This window comes from Gavialis gangeticus, unplaced genomic scaffold (assembly GCF_001723915.1).
Source record: "Gavialis gangeticus isolate Ggan-Ray unplaced genomic scaffold, GavGan_comp1, whole genome shotgun sequence".
Classification (NCBI taxonomy): Eukaryota; Metazoa; Chordata; order Crocodylia; family Gavialidae; genus Gavialis; species Gavialis gangeticus.
This window is the reverse complement of record NW_017729022.1, coordinates 71,272,872-71,293,009: the sequence shown is the minus strand read 5'-3', so window position 1 is coordinate 71,293,009 and position 20,138 is coordinate 71,272,872. Positions and strand designations below refer to the sequence as shown.

The window sequence follows — 20,138 nt, the reverse complement described above, 5'->3', positions numbered from 1 at the left end:
AAAAGACACACACACACACACACACACACACACACACACACACACACACACACACACACAAAATCTATCTAAAAGAACACATCTTTAAGCAAGGGAGTTGTGGGAAGGGGGAAAAAAAAACAACAACATGCATTATTGATTTCATCATACAGATAAATTAAGACAAAAAACTAGTAGAGGAAGTAGATAAAAGGTAAATTTTGGTGTAGACATTGCATTTTTAGCTGGGTACACCTAAATTGTATAAAAGGTGAAAGAAACAGGGTGGTAAACAATGGGGCAAAGAGGGAAAACTTCTATAGAAACTGATTTAACATTCACATTCCTTTTCATGTTGTTACAATACGAATAAAAGGCATTTTGAAGGAAGCATTAATTCAAAATGCATGCTAGTCAGTAGCATGGAACAAGTAGGTATTTAGCACTAAATTTAATTTTATTAATTTTCCTATTACTCACACTAAGAAAAAAAATGAAAGCTGCCTGCCTATTTGCAAACTAACTTGATGAATGATTTTATAGCTTTAATGAAACAAATCTTGGTGTTTGTTCTTACTTCAGACCTAGGAGAGAAAGTATTAAAATTTCTTAAAAGGTAATTTATGAACACTTAAACTAAATCTTTTGTAATGTAACGAAGTAACTTTCTACTGTCCTACTTACCTTGAGGTGTATTGCCTCTGAATATAGGCATCAATCCTGCAGTCACTTTAGTTCAATTAAACTGATCACAAGCTAAAGTTTACTTATCTACATCAGTGTGTGACATGGGGCCATTTTGGGGCTGGGTCTCAACATCGGCCTGTCCACCTGTCTCTGTAAGGCAGTCCACCCAGCCTCATCTGCCATGACTTGTTGTTCAATAAACTGGTGTTAAATGCGGGAGGCTGCCCATTTTACTGCCCGGATGCCAGGGGGCACTGTACACAACTCCAACCTTCCCTTATCATGTCCCCTGCCTCTCATAAGGTGTTATAAGTTCTTAACAGCTCTGGCATCCCTTGCAGCAGGCACCCTGGCCCTTTTGACCCTGCTGGTCCTGGCCCCATGACTGACCAGTTGAGGGTCCCTCTGGTCAGGTCTCTGAGCAGCTAGCCCATCTCAAATAGGTCCACCTTCTTGGGCCCCTCCAAACACAGACTTTATGCCTCTTTGGCCCCAGGCCTCTGATAACAATGCCTGGACCCTCTGCCTGTCCCTACTCTGGGTTACCTACCAGGTTATGGGGGCTCTGGTTTTAAGGCACCCCTCCTGGCCTTTCACTGGAGAGGCAACTGGCCTGGCATCTCTGGGAAGCTCCTCTGTCATGCACAGTCCCACCAGGTCATCCTCCCCCAGCAAGGTGCAGTTTATTGTCATACCCAGGACCATGCAGGCCTACCTCCCCTGGTCTCTTCCCTACTGGGTTACTTGTTCCTGAGCTGCTGCTGGCTGCCTCTCACTGGCCCAACTCCCCAGCCCCCTCCTTGGATGCCTCCTACTTTTCAGCCTGCTGTCTCACTGAGCCTTTCTTCCCTTAGACAATGATGCCCTCCCCAATCAAGGGGACCTTCAGCCTCCTTAGGCTCTGACCCCACCCAGGACAATCAGGGCACCAGATAGCTCATCATGGCCCAGGCCTGCCCCTCATGTTGAGCTTCATTGGCCTTCAACATTCTGGCCCTGGCACTCTTGCATTGACCAGTGAGGGTGCTCTGGTCCCATCACCACAGCAGCTGACCTCCTTAGGCAGTAGGGGTCCCCTTCTGGGCCCTGCCATGCAGCTATCTCACACTAGGCTTGCTCAGAGCCCAAGAGATCTTAATCAGACAGCTCTAATGTAAATTGGGCTCACCTGAACCCCAGGCCTCACCCCTGCCTGTTCTAAATCAGGGACTTTCCTGGCCCTTGTGTAGACCTGCAAACAATCAGCCCCTTTGCAAAGCTGGCCTCCTGATGTTAGGTCCAAAGCCTTTTCCTAGGGACTTAGGACCCCACTGGGACCCTAGGAACCTCCTACCATCCCCATAGTTCCTCCCTTACCACCAAGGTGTTGAGCAGCAGCTCAGCCAAGTGCTGTCCTTCAGCTGCTTGCAGCAGACTACTGCTTCAGGCTTGAGAGCCTGGATCTAAAATGGCTGCCTCATCAGAGCTTGCCCACACCTGCTGGCTGCCTGCTCTCAGCCTTAGAGTGGCAGACACCAAAGGTGTTCTGCCACACAGTGTTTGCAGCACTGAGACATGAGACTGCAAGCTCAGATGGGCAAGGAACAGAGATATATTCCTGGAGCCACTGACATCAGGGACAAAATTCCCATTGATATCAACTAGGCCAGAACACCAGTGCAGTTCATTTTTCCAAAAAATAAAATACAACTCTAAGTATTTAAAACCTTGATAATCAGTACAGTTTCACATCTAGTCTTCATAAGGTAACTTTTCTTTTACTACGTATCAGTACTTCAGGCACAAAGGGCTCCTATACATGTGCACAGAGCTTGCTCCAATGCACTGGGAATCCAGCACAGCAGAGCAGACTCAATTAATCAAGTCTGCTGGGGCACAGAAACTGATGCGTTCCAGAGCCTTCTGTGCCATGTGTATCAGCATCACCGCATGTCCCTACACTGAAAAAATGGCAGCAGTGCACTTTGAAATAAAAAACATTCAGTAAGCTTTAGTTCAAAGCACACCGCCACCATTTTTTCAGTGCAGGGATATGCAGCAACACTGATACACGTGACATGCGGGGACTTTTAATTAGTGCAACTTGCTAATGAAAGCACCCAGTGCCACATCCCACAACACACGTAAAAATGCCCAAAGATGCTGAGAGCATAAAATTGGTTTATATGAAATGCCCCACTGTATTCTGGGACTTAATTTTAGATTTCACTAAGGCTTGTCTTCACATAAGGAGTACAGAAGTTTAAAACACCTCAGTTTGACAAAGTCAATGAAGCTAGATTAATTTACAATAGCTGAGAATCTGGCCCCTGTACTTGAGCTGTTAGACAGCAATTGGAATCACAAAATTCATCCTTATAATTAAGGCCTGATTTAAATCGTGGGCCCAGCTCACTAATATTGTGGCCTGATTGTGGTGGGGGTCACCATTTTCATGGCCAGATCATGGCACACCCTCCCTCCATGCTCCCTGATTGGCTGAGGGGGCAGGTTTAGGGCCAGGTTTAATTGTAGCAACCAGAGGTCTTACTCCCAAAGTTTCTGATCACTGCTGAAAAACCCAGCAGCAGAAGCCTAGCAGCCCATGGGAGGGGGAAGGGGTCACAAAACATACAGGGGAAGGAGAGAGCTTGGGATTGGTAGGAGAGGGGCTGTTTGCTGCTTCAGGCAGGAAAACTGGGGCACAGGTTTGCAAAAAGGAACAGTCTATTAATAAGAATTCTGGCTAGTGACCACAGTGGCACCTTTGGATAAAATAACTTCAGGGTTTCCATTATAAAATAACATTTCAGTTGTTTGCAGTTTTTACAAGGTTTTGACTTAGTCTGAAATTTGGTGTCCTGATTCAAAACTAGAGAGAGAACTTTTCTGGAAAGATTCATGTAGAATGACTGGACCATTTCCAAATATTTGTAAGGTCATTTTTTACAAGTGATTTTTGCAAACTTTTTTTAACCACCTGAGTTAGAGGCAATAGAAACTTCAAATTTAGCAGAGACATATTTTATATTTATAAGTTTGGTAAAATGTGTTTTTCATTGCCCGAGCTATTTACTCTATGGCTAGGGACAGACATTCAAAAAGCCTGAGCGTGAATTGATTCAACCTCTGCAGGTTAGTCGAACCTGGCTAGGCTGAACCAGTTTCCAACCATACAGACAATCCCTCTGGACTGAGGAAATTCAAGCACATGCCTGGGGTGGCTCAGGCTAAAAGCCGGGGGGCACTAAAGCAGCCCTCCCTGCCCTTCCATGGAGCTAAGCCGAGGGGGGCATGGCCAGGCCCCAGCAGGGCTCTGATTAGGTAGGGGGATGACCCCCCATCCTACCTACGGTCCCAGGATTTTCTCCACTCACTGCTCAAGAGATGGGGGTGTTACCAGCCTTGAGCCCTGCACTAGCACTCTAAGGCAAAAGGAGGTATGTAGTGCATGCATCAGTTGAAGATATGGAGCTTTTCATTCCCCTCCCTGCTTCTTTATACTGTCTGCAGCAACCTGACAGGCAAGCAAGCTGGGGTGGGGAGAAGAGGAGGAGGGAGCTGATAACAGTGTTTATCACCCTTATCTTAGTGTTTATTTCCCCATTAAGAAACAACAGAGAGACAGTGTTGATTCAGCATAGACCCAGCATGTGGTCTGCTGGCTAATACACAGACACCTCAGCAAAGGCAGAGGGGAGGGGGCAATGTGTGCTTAGCAGAGAGTGGTGAGGGGGAGAGAGGGGAGCAAACAGCTCTTCTCAAATGTTTCCAAGGAAAGACATTAAGCTACCTGTTGGTTAGCTCCAAAAGCCTGTCTGTCTTTGCTGTCTCCCACAGCAACATGTGGTCAGCATGTGGTCTGTTAGCTAATCAGGAGGTTTCTGCTAAGGCAGAGGGGTGGGGGGCAATAATCCCTGTTTAGCACAGAGAAGCCAGGCAAATGCAGAGGGGAGGGCCTAGCCCTGATGTGGAGCACAGAGCCCTGCCCAGCCCAGCCCAGCCCAGCAAGCATGCTGGGATTCTGGGGGGTGTCTGGTTTGTCTTAAATCAGCAAGGGGTCTGGGACAGACATTGCATAAACCAGCTTGAGCCAAATCAGTTAAGTCTGATACTACATTCAACCAGGTTTATCTCAAACCATTTTCAGCCATTTGCAAACTGGTTTATGTGCACTGAACATCTGTTCTGTTGCAGGTTTAAACCAGTTTCTGATCACTTAAACCGGTTTATGTGTAACGTCTGTCCCTAGCCTATATGTATGCACTGGATTGTGGTAAATGAGTTTAAAAAAGAAAAGATCTCCCAAGGCTCTACTGGCACTGAACCGTTCAACGGATATCGACTGAGTGGAAGCTTCCACTGAACACACTTTATTAACTGCACATTTGATGGAATTGCTCTAAAGAAAAAATATCAATTTCCTCATGGGCTTTTTATGGAAATCACTCCTATTGGAGTGCTTCATACACATTAATTAATTAATCTCCATAGCACCCTTAGGAGCTAAAGTGAGTATTAACCTCATTTTACAGATGAAGGATGGAAGCACAAAATGTTTAAAGTCAAAAATATCCATTCCTTCTGCATGCCCATTTGAGATTCCTAGGCCTGGATTTTTCCAAGGGCATAGCATTTTCTAGCTTGTTTACCGTCCACCTCCCATTTATTTCATTTGCCTCTGTGTGTGTTCAGCACTTCTGCAAATCAAGTCTCAAGGTCTCAAATTGGGCCCTTGGAATTTTATGACTTGCCCAGCATCACACACAAACTCTTTGGCAAGAACTCTCTCTCAAGGGCAGGATTCAGCAGCCTAATCATAAGATCCTGTCTTCTTTTCCTATGATCTCCTGCCTCATTTGCTACATATCTGTAGCAAATGAAGCTGGGATGTTACAAACATCCGTATTTTTCACTACAAAGACCTAGGTTTGTGCCCTGATCACAGTCCATGTTGTGTGCTAAATGAGGCAGAGATCCTGTGGAAAAAACTAATATGGTCATGTAAATCAAAGACTGTATAAAAATACATACGCAAAATGCGTAAGGGGATTGAAAAAAGGCTGCACAGCAGCTCCAGTTCCGGTAATTCCTAACTTTAGAATGCTTGATTTTATAACTAATATATGTTTAACATCATTTTTATATAATATATTAGATTAAAAACTAAATTGAAATTTAAAAAATCCTCACATGAAATTACAGTGACCTCCATGCAGGTCATCAGCAGAGTTAAAACTAATAGATCTTCAGCACAAGCCACTATCCCTTGAGCTAACAAAGAAAGTAAGAGCAGTACCATGCTCCATCTATCTATCTCTGGTACTTCTATGCTGTGAAGCGTACCAGAGTATCTCTGACTCATACTACATTCATCTTCACAACATTACCTTGAGGTAGAGAAGTACTATTATGCCCATTTTGGAGCTGGGAAAGTGAGGCACAGAGGGGCTAAGTGACTTCCCTATGTAATTTGCACAGTCTGTAGCAGAAGAGAAAATTAAACTTTTTTACCCTAATTACTGCATCACCCTTCCCCTCTTCTTGTCTCAATCTCCATGGACCAGCTGTTATATAGAGATGAGACACATATGTACATTCCAGTCAGGTGACTTCCTTCTATTCTACACTGCCTAGGCACTAAGAGCAGAAGACAACATGGTTCTGTTTACTGTTGCACGGCCTCATGGTACAGTGGCCTCTGGCAGTCAGGAGACATGGTTCTAAAGGAAAATTCTGCTCAGCCATGCAGCCTCTGGAATACAGCATGCTCCATCATTTTGTGAAGAAGAGTCTTATCAGTTATGTAAAACCATCCAGAGATGGAACAAGTTCCATGCAAGTGAAATTTCTGAAGAATAGATATGCTAAACTCTACCCAACCTACCCTGAACATTTGCAAACTACCAAAATGTGGGCATATTTTCTGGATGATGGCAGAAGCCACATTCCTGGCACAACAGTGACCCGCTGCCAAATGTTATTCCCAAGTACTCCAAAGTACAAAGACACCTGATTTTTTTTTCAGTGCAACAACTATACAAATATTGTACCTAGAAAAACTATACGTGTGTGTGTGTGTGTGTTCAGAAAAGCACACACACACACACACACATATATAGTGTGTATTTTTCTGAGTTGTGGGGGGACCTCATCTTAGATTCAAATGAATATAATATATTTTTAGATGTAGATAGATAGCAGAGCTGCGTGAAGCTTCGGGTGCTGATTCAATTCAGATGAGATTCAACCCGATTCAGTGCCCAAATCTCCGAATCAGAACTGAATCAGGAAACCAATTAAAAGGTCTGAATCAATTAGAAGCTCTCCAAATTGATTTGGAAAATATTCGGCGAGCTTCAGAGATTCAGGCAGTCCCCACTCACTGCAGCAGGGAGCTGGACCCAGATTCCATGCTGGTAAGTAGGGGGTGGGGGGGGGCTGCAGGAGTGGGGAGGGGACCAAAGGGGGACCCCTGCCAGGCCCCATCCCCTGCCTGCTCCCCCCAGCCCTCCTGAGTGCCCTCCAACCCCTGCCCTCTCTCCCAGCCCCTCCCCCTCATGGCTGCCCTGCCCAGCCCCAGTTCCCAGATCTTTAAAAAAAAGTCCCCACTCACCAGCTGCTGCCAGGTGGAGGGGTGATCCACATTGGACCCACTGTCCTGTGATGCATGAGGGGCTCTGCCATGAGTCCCACCACCCACTCTCCCAGCCCCCACCCATGGCTGCCCCACCCACCCCAGCTCCCAGCCTCTTTAAAAAAAAAAATGCCTCAACTCACAGGCTGCTGCAGCAGCCTTAGGGCTTCTGGGAACAGTGATTCAAATCACCAGATCGAATCACTGTCCCCTGAATCAGCTGAATCTGAATCCAAAGCGAATACCAGCCACTTCACACAGGCCTAATTGATAGATGGTAGTGGTGTGTGAAACGGGCCCTATTTGATTCGGATTCAGCTCGAATCAGGGACAGTGATTCGATCTGTTGATTTGGATCACTGTCCTTGATTCGATTCGGCAAAATCCAAATCTGACAATTCAATACTTATTCAGCGAATCAGCGATTCAGACACAGGCACAGCTTGAAAAGTTTTTTCTACATACCTTGAGGTAGCGGCACAGATTGTGATTGCTGCAATGCTGGGGTGGATGGAGCATCCCACAGCAGCATGGGGGGCTCTCCAGCATGCTCAGCACTGAACCCAGAAGTAGACCGGAAGTATTTCTGGTCCACTTCTGGGTCTGCTGGGAAGCACACGGTGCCCCCCCACCGCACCCTCCCAGCCCAGTGATTGGCCATGGGGGGACCCCAGGTTCTTCCCCAGACCCAGGAGGCACCAGTCACCAAGCCGGGGGGGGGGGACACGTGGAGCCCCCAGCACACTCCCCAGTGGACCCAGAAGTGCTTCTGATCCAGTTTCAGGTCTGCTGTCAAGTGCTAAGTGGGGGAGCCCCCAACACTTCTATGGGATGCTGCATTTGCCCCAGCGCCACAGCATTCAGAACCCCTGCTACCTAAAGGTATGTAGAAAAAACATTTAAATCTGTATCTATGTCCAAATCACTGAATCTGTCTGCATCTCTCCAAATTGATTCGGAGGGTTCTGAATTGATTCAGAGAGATTAAAGGGTCCTCTGATTTGATTCAGATTTGGAGATTCGGCCACCAAATTGGGCCTAATTGACTCAGGGACCAAAGCTTTGCACAGCCCTACTGGATGGTGATTATACAGAGGGTGGACCTACTTATAGACTATTATTTGTAATTACATGGAACAGGACAAGGAGCAATGGCCTAATATTGCAGCAAGGGAAACATAGTTTAGAAATTAACTTTCTCACTATGATGGTGATTGAGGCATTGGAACAGGCTACCCAGACAGGCTGTAGATTTTCCATTCTTGGAAGCTTTTAAGCACAGATTAAACAAACACCTGTATGGCATACTTAAATAGGGGATGATCCTTCCTTGAGCAAAGGGCTAGACTAGATGGCCTTGTGAGGTCCCTTCCATCCCTACCTCCCTATGATCCTATGTTTCATGTTCATTTACTAGTCACGTGAGTTTGCACAAGTACTGGTAAGGACAGCCATTCTCCAGAGAATACTCATGCCTCCATATGAACCAGTGCACAAAATATGTACCTCTGTGTTTGTTCAAAGTTTGAAGTATTCTGAGTAGAAAATAACTTTAAAATCAACCCCCTGTCATAAATGATTCATGCACAAAAGTGCAATGAATCATGTAAGTAGCCATAGCGACTGAACACTTTAAGATATCTCTGTTTGATTTTTAAAAAACCCAATAGCATAAAAATGGCTCTGCAGAGAAATTGCTTTTTAAGCACCTCAGTCAAAAGAGTGTGGGGAAGGGTCTTCCCCATAATGTTTCATTTACGTGTGTAACTGGAGAGACATATCTGCTAACTGATTGACAATGTATGATTTGTTTGTTGTCATTAGCAAGCCAGAACCAATATAGCTAGGAAATAGAGCTGACTTTTTCCAATTTTGCACATTATTAACAGCATAGCTAACTAAGTTATAATTTTAGTGCCTTTCTAAGAAATGACGATCTGTTCTACTAGGTAAAAAGAACACAGGTTGACTTTCAAGCATCAGTCAAATTGGGTATCAGTGACAGTTACAAAAATAATCTTTTAATCACATTTTTGAGGGGAGAAGAGACAAAGAAAGACTATGAAATGATGACATTTTTGCTGAATCACTTTAAAAAAGATAAACATCTTCTGCACTAGATTGAAAGAGATACCCCCTCCTATTCAGTCCATCTCAGTCTGTGAAGATATGGTTGAGGATATCTTGACTATATTTATTTTGGCATGATGCAGCTGAGAAGGTGACTCTGATTCAAATAGCAGAAGGCATATCTTCTTGAGAATTAAGATGTCAAGGAGCCACTAATCATTTTACCTTTGACCTTAGACTACCATCCAACTTGAAAAATCTAGTAACAAAATAAAAGCACTTTATGGGAAATACCTCATTTTCTCTAGTTTCTGTCACAGTGGTATATCATTTTATAAAGCCTAGCTATTTAATCTAATCCGTTACTAAAATAGCTGTTTTGTGTAACAGATTTTTGGAGGAATTTTCCCCTTTCGCCTCCCAGTACTGGGAAAACTCTTCCTATATCTTGCAATCAGATCTAGGTATCGTAAAGATCCCCTAGACACGACATTTCCAAAAAATAAACAACGCTACTTTCCCTCATCAACAGAGGCCTGAAAGGTAACAGAAAGGGTACGATCAGCTAAAATATTACTGGCAACTAGGGCCGTGCAAAATTTTGCCAGCAGTTTTGTTTCGATGCTGTTTCGACTCATTTCAAGCTCAAAACAGCGAAATCAAAATGAAAGAGAGAGCTTTGAAACAGCCTCAAAACAAGGCAATTCGAAACTTTTCAAAAATTTCAAAATGTTTCAAGTTTCAAAGCTCAAGCTGGGCTTGCCTGCAGGGAAACGGAAACTAAAGTAAGGAGGGAGAGGGGGGAGGGGGGGAAGAAAGAGGGCTCTCATTATTGACCATGTAGCTGGCCAGTGACTGTCACCTGAGGTCCCTTCCAATCCCAGTGCTCTGGGGGAGGGATGGAAAAACTGCATAAAAGGCAGCATTGTTTTTGCCTGTCAGCAGTTAGAGGTGCAGGGCCCCAGAACCCAGACTCCCCCTGCACCTATCTCCTTGACAGCTGGCAGGCTTTGTGGCCACAGCAGGGCCTAGCAGGCCTGCAGCTTTTACCCCTTTCTGCCCAGGACAGACACAGTCAGTTGCACAAGCACCCATGTCACGAGATTTGCCTGTCAGCAGCCAGAGGTGCAGGGCCCCAGAACCCAGAAGCCCCTGCACCGATCTCCTTGAAACTAGGCAGGCTTTGTGGCCTCAGCAGGGGCTAGCAGGCCTGCAGTTCTGACCCCACTGTGGCTTAACATATACACGTGACATGAGTTTTACTTTAATGACTTTGAGATGCAGTTTCCCTGAAACCCCTGCACCTATCTCCTTGAGACTTTGCAGGCTTCATGCTCTCAGAAGGGGCTACTCTTCCTGCATGTTTCATCCAAATCAGGGCAGAAATTACAAAGTTATAGACTGTTTTGAGCTTCCCCATTGTAGCCTATGGGTGAAACATCAAAACAGCAAAACTGTTTCGACGAAATGAAACGGAACAGCAGTTTCAAATCAAAACAAAATTTGAAATGAACCACTGTTTCATCGGAAAGTCAAAATGCAACTCAAAATGGAGCAGTGCCATTTTGCACAGCCCTACTGACAATATATTTAAGGAGGCTAGAAAGAGCAATAAAACAGCTTCTCTTCATTATCTCTGAGGGCATTCAGAACCTCAGAGCAAAGAAAAAGTACAAACAGAACAAAGGACATTGTGAGAAAACTAGTACAGGTCTGTTGCCAAGGTCCTTAATTTCTACACTCTTTACATTTAGATTGTTTGATTGTTAATTTTATATTAAAGGCTTCTTTTGCATTTTGTATCATTTTGTAACCATGTTCACAGGTGAAGTGAAAAATGATCTAGCCTGGGTCAGGTTTATTCTTTGTTAAATAATATTATACACTGACATTAGTCAGTATGTGAACTTTAGAGTACTTGGAACAGTCTATATGGAAAGAGAAAGCTAAGATCAACCCTAATTCCAGCATAGCAGGCATTCAGCTATAATCTTTTAAATATCTACTGTTTCTACTGTGTACTGGTTAAACAGGCCCTAGAAGAATGAACAGATGATTTTTTTTTTCCTGAGTGGTCTATCTCTTCTGGTTAGTTAACATGCAGTTTTTCAATAGCTATTTGACAGATACCTTTAGTATTCTTTTCCTGGTCTCTACCTTTGGCAGTAGAAGTGTCCTTGTCTCTGTCATCAAAACTTCTGAGACTTATTTGAATACAAGCACTAAGTTGTGTCGCATTATTTTGGATGTAGAAGGGGAGAAAGCAAAAAGCTCCAGGTTTCTTTGGCCAACTGAAAAAAGATTTTCTGGACAAGATAATAACTAGTTGTTCCTTCCAACCAAGCGGTGCTCAAACTTTTTAGCTAGGAGACCAGATGGGCAGTGCCTGGTCTGTCCAAGGGCAGCATCAGGCCAGTAGCCCTGATCTGGTACCATTGGGGTGGGCACAGCGGGACCCCATCCAGCCATGTGGGGAAGATGCAGAGCAGGGGGATGTAGCCTAGCAGAAACCTGGCCCTGCAGAAGGAAGAGGGTTTGACCTAGCCCCATGGAGGGGAAGGGGCATGGGCCAGCTGCAAGGGAAAGGTGGCTTGGCCTGGTCCCAATCCCACTGCAGGAGGGGTAGGGGGTATGGCCTGCCCCCAACCCACTGCACGGTGCTTGGAGTCTGGCAGCAGGGGGAGGCTGGCAGTATGAACTGCCGCCATTCCCCTGTCACCAAATTTCCTGACCTGTAGAAGAGACCCACAGGCTGCATTTTGCCTGTAGGCCAGAGGTTGAATACCCCTGATCCAACCCAAATCATCTTATGACTTATTTGTGATCAAGAAAGATGTTGCTATCTTCTATTTAGTTAGCAAGTCCTAAGGTTCATGCAATTTTCCCTGTATACAGAAAGTGCTAAAGGAAAATCAAGGATAATCTATGAGGGCATACAACTCGATTTACTTTAACAACTACTTTGGCATAGTGTTTTAATGTTTTGTGTATGTATCAGAGGTTATATAATAGGCATGTTTCATAAATTCAGTAAGGCTTTGAGATGAGTTTCTCAAAGACTAAATATTTTCTATGAGGGAGACACTTACTAGTGTCTTATCTTTAAACTGACATCCTTGAGTCATATTCTGAAAAGCAGAGACTCAAGCACATTACAAAAATAGAAATCTAGATTAAATAGGGTCAAAATGATGAAAAATCTCAAGATTTTCTAGGAAAAAAAAATTGTTTTCAACTGTTTTTGTAACTAACTTGTAAAATAACTAAATAGGATAGACCAAAAACACCAACCCCACAGCTGTTATGGACACAGTTATACAAGTAATTGTTCTAGCAACAGGCCATCAGAGACTTAAGGCTTATTGGAGATGTGACTGCAGTATAGATAGCCATACTCTAATCTAGCTAGCTTGGTACCAATACTAATGGTACAATATAGCTGCTGTAATGCTTACCCAGGGTCCTGAGTGGGTTTGTATAGGTCACATGGAGGTCCCTAGAACAGGTTGCACTTAAGATGTGATTAACTAGTTCATCAAGCTTTAAATTGTTACCTGGCCACACGTAAAAATACCCAAGTGAATTCAGGTACCAGAAGCCATCCAGCTGTGGCAGCACAGCACTCAGCATGCAATATGCCTTGCAAAAAATCAGAATAAATATATTTATTTTATATTTCAGCTGTGGCTGAGTGCTTTGAGGACCTGAGGTAACTCAGGTATCAGTACACTATATGGTGCAGTGTACACATGCCAAAATCACATAGCAGGCCAGTGACAGAAATGGGAAGACAACCCAGGTTTTCTGGCTTCCAGTCTGTTGATTTATCTCCTGAACACTGTGCCATCCATTTGGCTGCAAATATTTGCACATACTATTACAGTAAAATTTGAGTGTACAAGGAAAATAGATTAATTTATATCAATCAGGTAGTAGTAAGTATTTAACCTTAGGAGTGAAAAAAAATCTAAAAAAGTAATCTTAAAAATGACTAAAAGAATTTCACAAGGTCCCAGTTAAGGAAGAAGTCTCCACTTCCCAGATGATGTCAAATATTTTCGACGATACGGTCAATAATTGTTACCTTTCAAAATGCAGACTAACATTACCCTATCTTCGTATTTCTTGTGATATCACAACATGCCATTTGGTAGATTAAATTTGGAAGGTGGCAGACAGAAAGTTATCCTTTTAAACATCTTAATACTGAGCACCGAGACATAGACATGGGAATCCATTTTTAGTGTCACTTCTTAGAGTGCTTTCCCTATGCTTTACATTTGCCTTCTTCTCCTATATCTAACTGGGACATAGAAGCGGTTATTTATCAAAATATAAGAAAAATGCACTGGTGACACTCATTTTGCGTCACACCAAAAGGAATATGATCTTGCACACCATGTCATATCAATTCATAGTTATTGGAAGCCATTTTTTCCTTAGGAACCATAGCAACCAAGGTTTACAACTTGTACCTCCTGCTGTAACACAACTGCAAGACATCAAGGCCTAAGAATGGTGGTGCCTGGATACACAGTGATATTTTTTAAATATTTAAAGACAAATGTTTGATGAACTACACAACAGAATATTAGAGGCTTTACGTTATTGTTGTCAATGCACTGAATGATACTTATTCTTTATTACAGTTACAATGACTTAAAATCTGTTTTAGACCTTATATTCTTTTCACTGATAACACTGAGGGAAATTGTCACTCCTGCATATGATATAATATATAGGGTTACTGTAGCCATAAAATATGTTAAAATGAAGCCACTAGTATCAAATGGAAATAAACTGACTTACTGTGAATGAGTTATGGCACAGAACCTAAGTGAACACCCATATAATATCAAATAACCTGTGCACTAACCTGGGTCTCAACTGACAACTGTAATTTTTGCTACTTCCCTCCCAAATCAAGCCCACAATAAAAAGAAGCAAAGTACAATGCACAGAAATGAAACTCAGATAGCAAATACAACACATATTACATTCGTGGGCATGTTGTATATGCAACTTGTTTTTGAAAAATAGAATGAAGGACAGAAAAAGTTTTTTCCAGAGTTGTTGCTGCATAAATCAAGGACAGAACCTAATCTTCAGCTGACTTACCTCTCTTTCCTTTTTTAAGTGAAATTCAAACCTAGCTGCTGCTGGAAACTGGTCTCCATAGATACATTTATGATTTTGAAAAGAGCTAAAGAGTCTCCAAGACTGTGAAATAGAAGGAAAAAGACCAGAAGCAACTAACTGAGAGCAATATTGACCTAAGCAAGGTTAGCTCAATTAGTGGAACATCAAGAACATTAAAAAAGGAGAGACAATCATTAACACTCATGGAGTGAAACAATAAGCCATTAAGTTAACTGAGTCCTTCAGTTGCCTGAATAGTAATGCCACAGCTGCTGCACGGTGGGGTAGGAATCAAAGCAGTATGCTTCTAATCCTGGTCAAAAAATCAATTTCTCCATTCAACACATGAACCCCAATATTGGAGAGCTGATTCAGGGAGGAAAGATGTACAGGGGACTATATCCCAGGAATAGAAATATTGCCCCTATTATAGTAAAAGGACAACCTGAGTTTCTTATTACCACATACTATACTATATTTAATGAATTGCAGCAAACTTCCAATTAGAGTTTCCTTCACAATAAACTGTCATTAAGATTTAGATTCATATCTTTTTAGACCAGAAGGGACCACTGTGATCATCTTTGACCACTATGATCATTGTTTCTTAGTGCATAAAGTAAAATGCTCAAGCCATGCTTCAAACTTAATTTAATTATGAATTATGCAACAACACACAAAGGAAATGCACTGAAAAAGCATATAATTAAGTTCAATATTTCATGTTCCTTCATTTCATTCCAGCATCATTAAGGTTTGATTTACTATAGTTTGTGAAATTTCATTTCATTTACGACATTAACCTTCAAAATGAATATGGTTATTTAAAGTTAGGAAGTGGGATTTCTGCTTTGCCAAATGAAAAGTTCATATTGCAAAAAGGATAAAAAAGCACACGCACGCACACACTGCAAAGTGGCACGCGATACACCAGATTCCTATTGTGAAGCACAAATTCTTTGCAACACTGGGAGACATCGCAGAACAAAAATACTATTAGAACTGTTTCAAAAGGAACATTTTTGGCTAGGATAGAGACTTTTGACATTATTTATTAGGTTCAAAAATGCTTAACAAAAGCCTAACAATAGTCCTGTGGAAACCACTACATCTGAGGCACTTTCTGTTGTTATCTGCAGGCATTGATTTGAAGATGGCCAGCATTAGTGGAACAATTCCCTCACAGCAGTCAATGCAAGTGAGCATTCATACACATACAAGCAAAAGCCTGTGAACAAACCATATGGAAACAGGAAAAAAAGTAAACATTTATTAACCTCTTTGTGGGGAGATCGGTGGAAGAACAGGCCAGTGGTGAAGGAGACGGTCATGCCAAATTTCTACGAAAGACGGTGTTTGCCCTGAGCATTTTTTCACAGAATATGATGAAGCCTGGAGATTGTCTGCAGTGCCATGGTAACTGGAACTGTTCAGGCTGGGGTTCAGAATATTGTTGCAGTAACCATTTGCCACCAAAAGAGAGCCTTTCTGTAGAGCAGACTGGTTAGAGACTTGGCTGCTGCTACTGTCTGCTTCAAGTTCTGTGCCTGAGGAAGCCATTGCAGAAATGGACAAGGAGGAAGGGCAAAGCCGAGAAAGAGGTGTGCTCCCCTTTCTGCTGATGGTAGCACTAGAAAGCTTTCCAGAAAAATCTGTAAAATAAACACAGTATCTCTGCAGATATGAGCACACAAAAATATATGCACAGATAAAACTGTGTGCCCACAAGCATACCTGCATGCACCTATGAAACGCATGCAGATATATGAGGGTGCTGTAGAAAGTAATGATAATTTCAAAATAAAACCTGTTGCGCACAAGTGGGAAACTAAACAGCAGAGGAAAACTTTATTGGCACCCATCATTTACAACTATGTAGAGAAGTGAGATGGTCCAGTAATGATCACTGCACACAATACGGTTTTATTGCAAAATTGCCATTACTTTCAGAAATTCCCTCTCCATCTATGAATATATGTCAATACACATCAAATTAAATTTGTTGGCATTTTTTGAGAGTGACAAAGGCATGTGAATTCTGCAGGTCATCCCAGGTGTGTGCCAATAAAATCTTTACATTATAATGGCTATACAACATTTTACCCACCCTCCTCAACATACACTAAACCAATAAGTGGTATCTAAAGCACTGTCCCACTATACCACTTACATTTATCAGTGACACTAGTGGGAATGTTTGCATGAATAGGTATTCTTCACTGGGAGTTAAGGACTACAGTCAGGCCATTTATTTCTGCAGTCTGATTTTTTTTCCTTGGTGTTACCACTGACATGGAAAACATGAACATTCTTATGTTTAACTCCTTCAAAATAAAAGTGATTTGTCTCAGAATGGTTTTGAAGGGAAATACACAGTGGAGAGTTATTTTTTACAAGTTCACTAGTTGTCACAGGTGACTGGAAAGGGGTGCACAGGGGTGCGCGTGCCCCCCCGACAGCTGACACAGACACTGTCGGCAGGGCTGGTGCCCCCCCGACAAGGCCGCCACCGTCGGCGGCTTCTGTGGGTGCCCCCCCCCCGATTCAGGAGGCACCAGTCACTCATGCTAGTTGTTCATTTCATTTGCTGATGAGAAGATGGTGAATCTCATCAGTTGGTTTTAGAAGCAAGTTTGAATACATCAGATGATACAAACAATTCTTAATATGAGTAGAGAGAGGTAAGTAGCTATGCTGGTCTGAAGTCTAGCAGAAGACAGGCAGGGGGGGCAACTTAGGCTCTAAGGTGCCCCCCCTGCCCTGCCTTCTGCAATTCTTAACATGTCTTATCCCCACCTGCAATTTCAGGCCCTGTAATTCTAAAGATTAGACTGTAAGTACAATGGAGTAAATGAACACAGGCAGAAAAGAATAGGACATAGAGGAATTTATATACCACATACCTGACAAGTTAGTATCTCTTTCAAAGCTGAATGAAGTCTGGTTGCTAATCACACTTGAAGTTGGCCTACTGATGTTTGAAGAAGTACATTCTATTTCAGAGACCAATGGAACAGTGCTGTCTTGAACCCTGTCCAACTCATCTAATCCAGTATCTTCATTAATTTCTGTGTTCTCTCCTAGGAGTTTAGGACCTTCAGGTTCTTTTTTTAATTCTGCTGATCTAGTAGTTTCTGCCAGAGGCATCTCTTGGTTTCTCATTGATGGAGCATGTGGGTGAATAACTGCATGAGCTAGATCTTCCTCACTAGAAGCCCTGCTGGGTGGAGGTAATTCTGGAACTTTATATTCTCTGTATATGGGTAATTTTGTTTGAAAAACCTGTTTCTGTCCTCTTCTAAAAGAGCCTGAAATGGAATGGAAAAATTACTTAAATACATACAATTTCAATAATGTCTACCAAGCTGCAATAGAATGAAATTAGATGGATCGTTCACTGTTTCTAATGTACTCAGCATTGCCAGCTTTCATGACATTTGCTGATTTTCTTAAGGATACTGCTATGGTAATGACGTTACTATCTGACTTTCTCTATTTATTTTTTAAAGAAAAAGCCCTTCTGTAGACAAACCTCAAGAATGTGAATACTGAACTTCTGAAAAAGAGATGGCAAATTAAAAAAAAAGTATTGTTTTTAAATATCAGAAGATTTTAAGGACAATCTCATGATTTTTTGGAACCAGATTCATTATTTTGAATGCTTGTGGTTAGAGTACTTTTTAGATTCTGAATGTCAAATACAGAAAAATGTTTTCTAACTTCACAGTTCCAATTTACAGCATGTAAATAAGATGTGTGTACAAAGTTCTGTATGTGTATGATACATTAAACAAATAGCTAGATGCCCAGGTACTTTGGATTTTCAGTGACTGCTGGTTTTGTCTTTTTTAGTTTGCACATGAATTCTGTCCTAGACCTGATAAAAATTCCAATTAATTTAATAGGAGTCTTTATTTTGACTTCAGTACACACTAGACGATGCCCTATGAAGGATGGAAGATTGAAAGCACTAGAAAATAATGTCTCCTATTGAGGGGACAAGTATACCTTAAGCAATGGAAGCATAAGTTTCCTATATTACATTATGCCTAAGTTGGAGAAACCAGCTGTAATATAAATCTTTAATAAACTAAGGCTAGGGACAGAAATTGCACATAAAACAGTATAACTAATCAGAAACTGGTTCAAAGCTGTAACACAACAGAAATTTAGTGCACATGAACCACTTCCAAAATGGCCAAAACCAGTTTAAAATAAACCTGGATGGATGTAGTATCAAAATTAACTGATTTAGGTTAAATTGGTTTGTTGAACTTATGACCAGATCCCCTCCAGTTTCAGGTTAACTCACAGTCGCCCAGCATCCCATGATGCCTCGCACCTCCCTCAACCTCCCCCCCTACCCCATCTTGCAAGGTGGGTGTGCTAGCCTTGGTCCAAGCTGTCTGCTCAAGCAGGGAGGTGTGTTCTAGCACCCTGCACCCCCCTGCCAACTTCTGGCCTGGGCCACTTCAGACAGGTGATTGCATTTCCAGAATCAAAAGTGAACATCCATTCACTCATCAGTTCAATCTATGCAGCTTAGACTAACCTGTGAAGATTGAATCAATTCAGCCTTGGGCTTTTTGACAATCTGTACTTAACCTAAGGGTACAGACAAGCTTAACAACTGTATCACTATCAAATGATACCAAGACAGCTGCTACCATGTAAGTAGTACATCTGCATGCTCCCCTGCCTATACAAGCATAACAAAACTGTTGCAGCTTTAACCCTCTTACATTCAGGTTTAATGCTAGGGTGATTTAGCTGACTTGTGTCACTGCAAGAGCACTCAGGCATAACATATTATAACAGTTTATATGGTCTCCTAATACTATAAACAGACATCATTTCTGGAGTGAGATCAACTGTGTTGCAATGTGTCCCAGCACAGCTGATCCACTTCATTAGCATCTACAAACATTGCCAGGGCCCTCATCCTGCCGAAACACACGTGCAGGCCAAGGGGTAGGGGGGAGCACAGCCTGATACACTTGCCCTTGCAGGAAAATTTCTGAGGTGCACAAATTGTGACTACCTTTAGTCGCAGCAACATTTTGGAGCACTTGGGAGTATGACATTGGGCTAGGACATCTGTTTGAAACCTATAAAGTCACAGCCCTGAATCTGGGGCCTTGCCTGGCCAACAGCACAGGCCCACCACCGCATGGCTGACCACCCAGACAGGATAAGGCTAGCCTGAAGCCTCCAGCAGGTCCAAATCCTCCACTCACTCCCTGTTTCCAGAGTGGCCAGTGAGGATCTGCTGACCCTCCACTTCCCCCATATAAACCCTTGGACAGGGAGAAGTGTCTGAGCACCAGGGTTCAGCCTGATCCAAGACTCCTTTGCTGTTCCTTCCAGCTTGCTCTCTTCCTCCTATCTCTGTTCAATCTCCTGGCTCCCTGACTCCCTCCTTGACCTGATGACTTTCTGATTTAACTCACTGCTAGATCCCACTCTCAGAATGACCTCCTGGCTTCCTGACCCAGCTTGTCCCTGTATTCTGCTTGCCCCACCTGACCCAGTTCAGCACCTTGATCCCAGCATCACACATACTAAAGCAGCTTCCCTTCCTCTTTTAAAGCAGTTTAAAATTACATTTGTTCACAGCCTATATATATATATATATATATATATATAT

At 42.7% G+C, this 20,138-nt stretch overlaps 1 protein-coding gene across 3 annotated transcripts in view; it reads right to left on the bottom strand.

Moving 5' to 3' along the window:
- The window catches only part of LOC109296122, a 215,534-nt gene that overhangs the window by 67,295 nt on the left and 128,101 nt on the right, over positions 1-20,138 (bottom strand). For all 3 annotated transcript variants that reach the window (XM_019515354.1, XM_019515355.1, XM_019515357.1), the window contains exons 4-5: positions 17,395-17,799; positions 15,769-16,143 (exon numbers count right to left, since the gene is read on the bottom strand). In XM_019515354.1, coding sequence (XP_019370899.1) covers positions 15,769-16,143; positions 17,395-17,799 — 780 coding nt within the window. The remainder of the gene's footprint in view (positions 1-15,768; positions 16,144-17,394; positions 17,800-20,138) is intronic.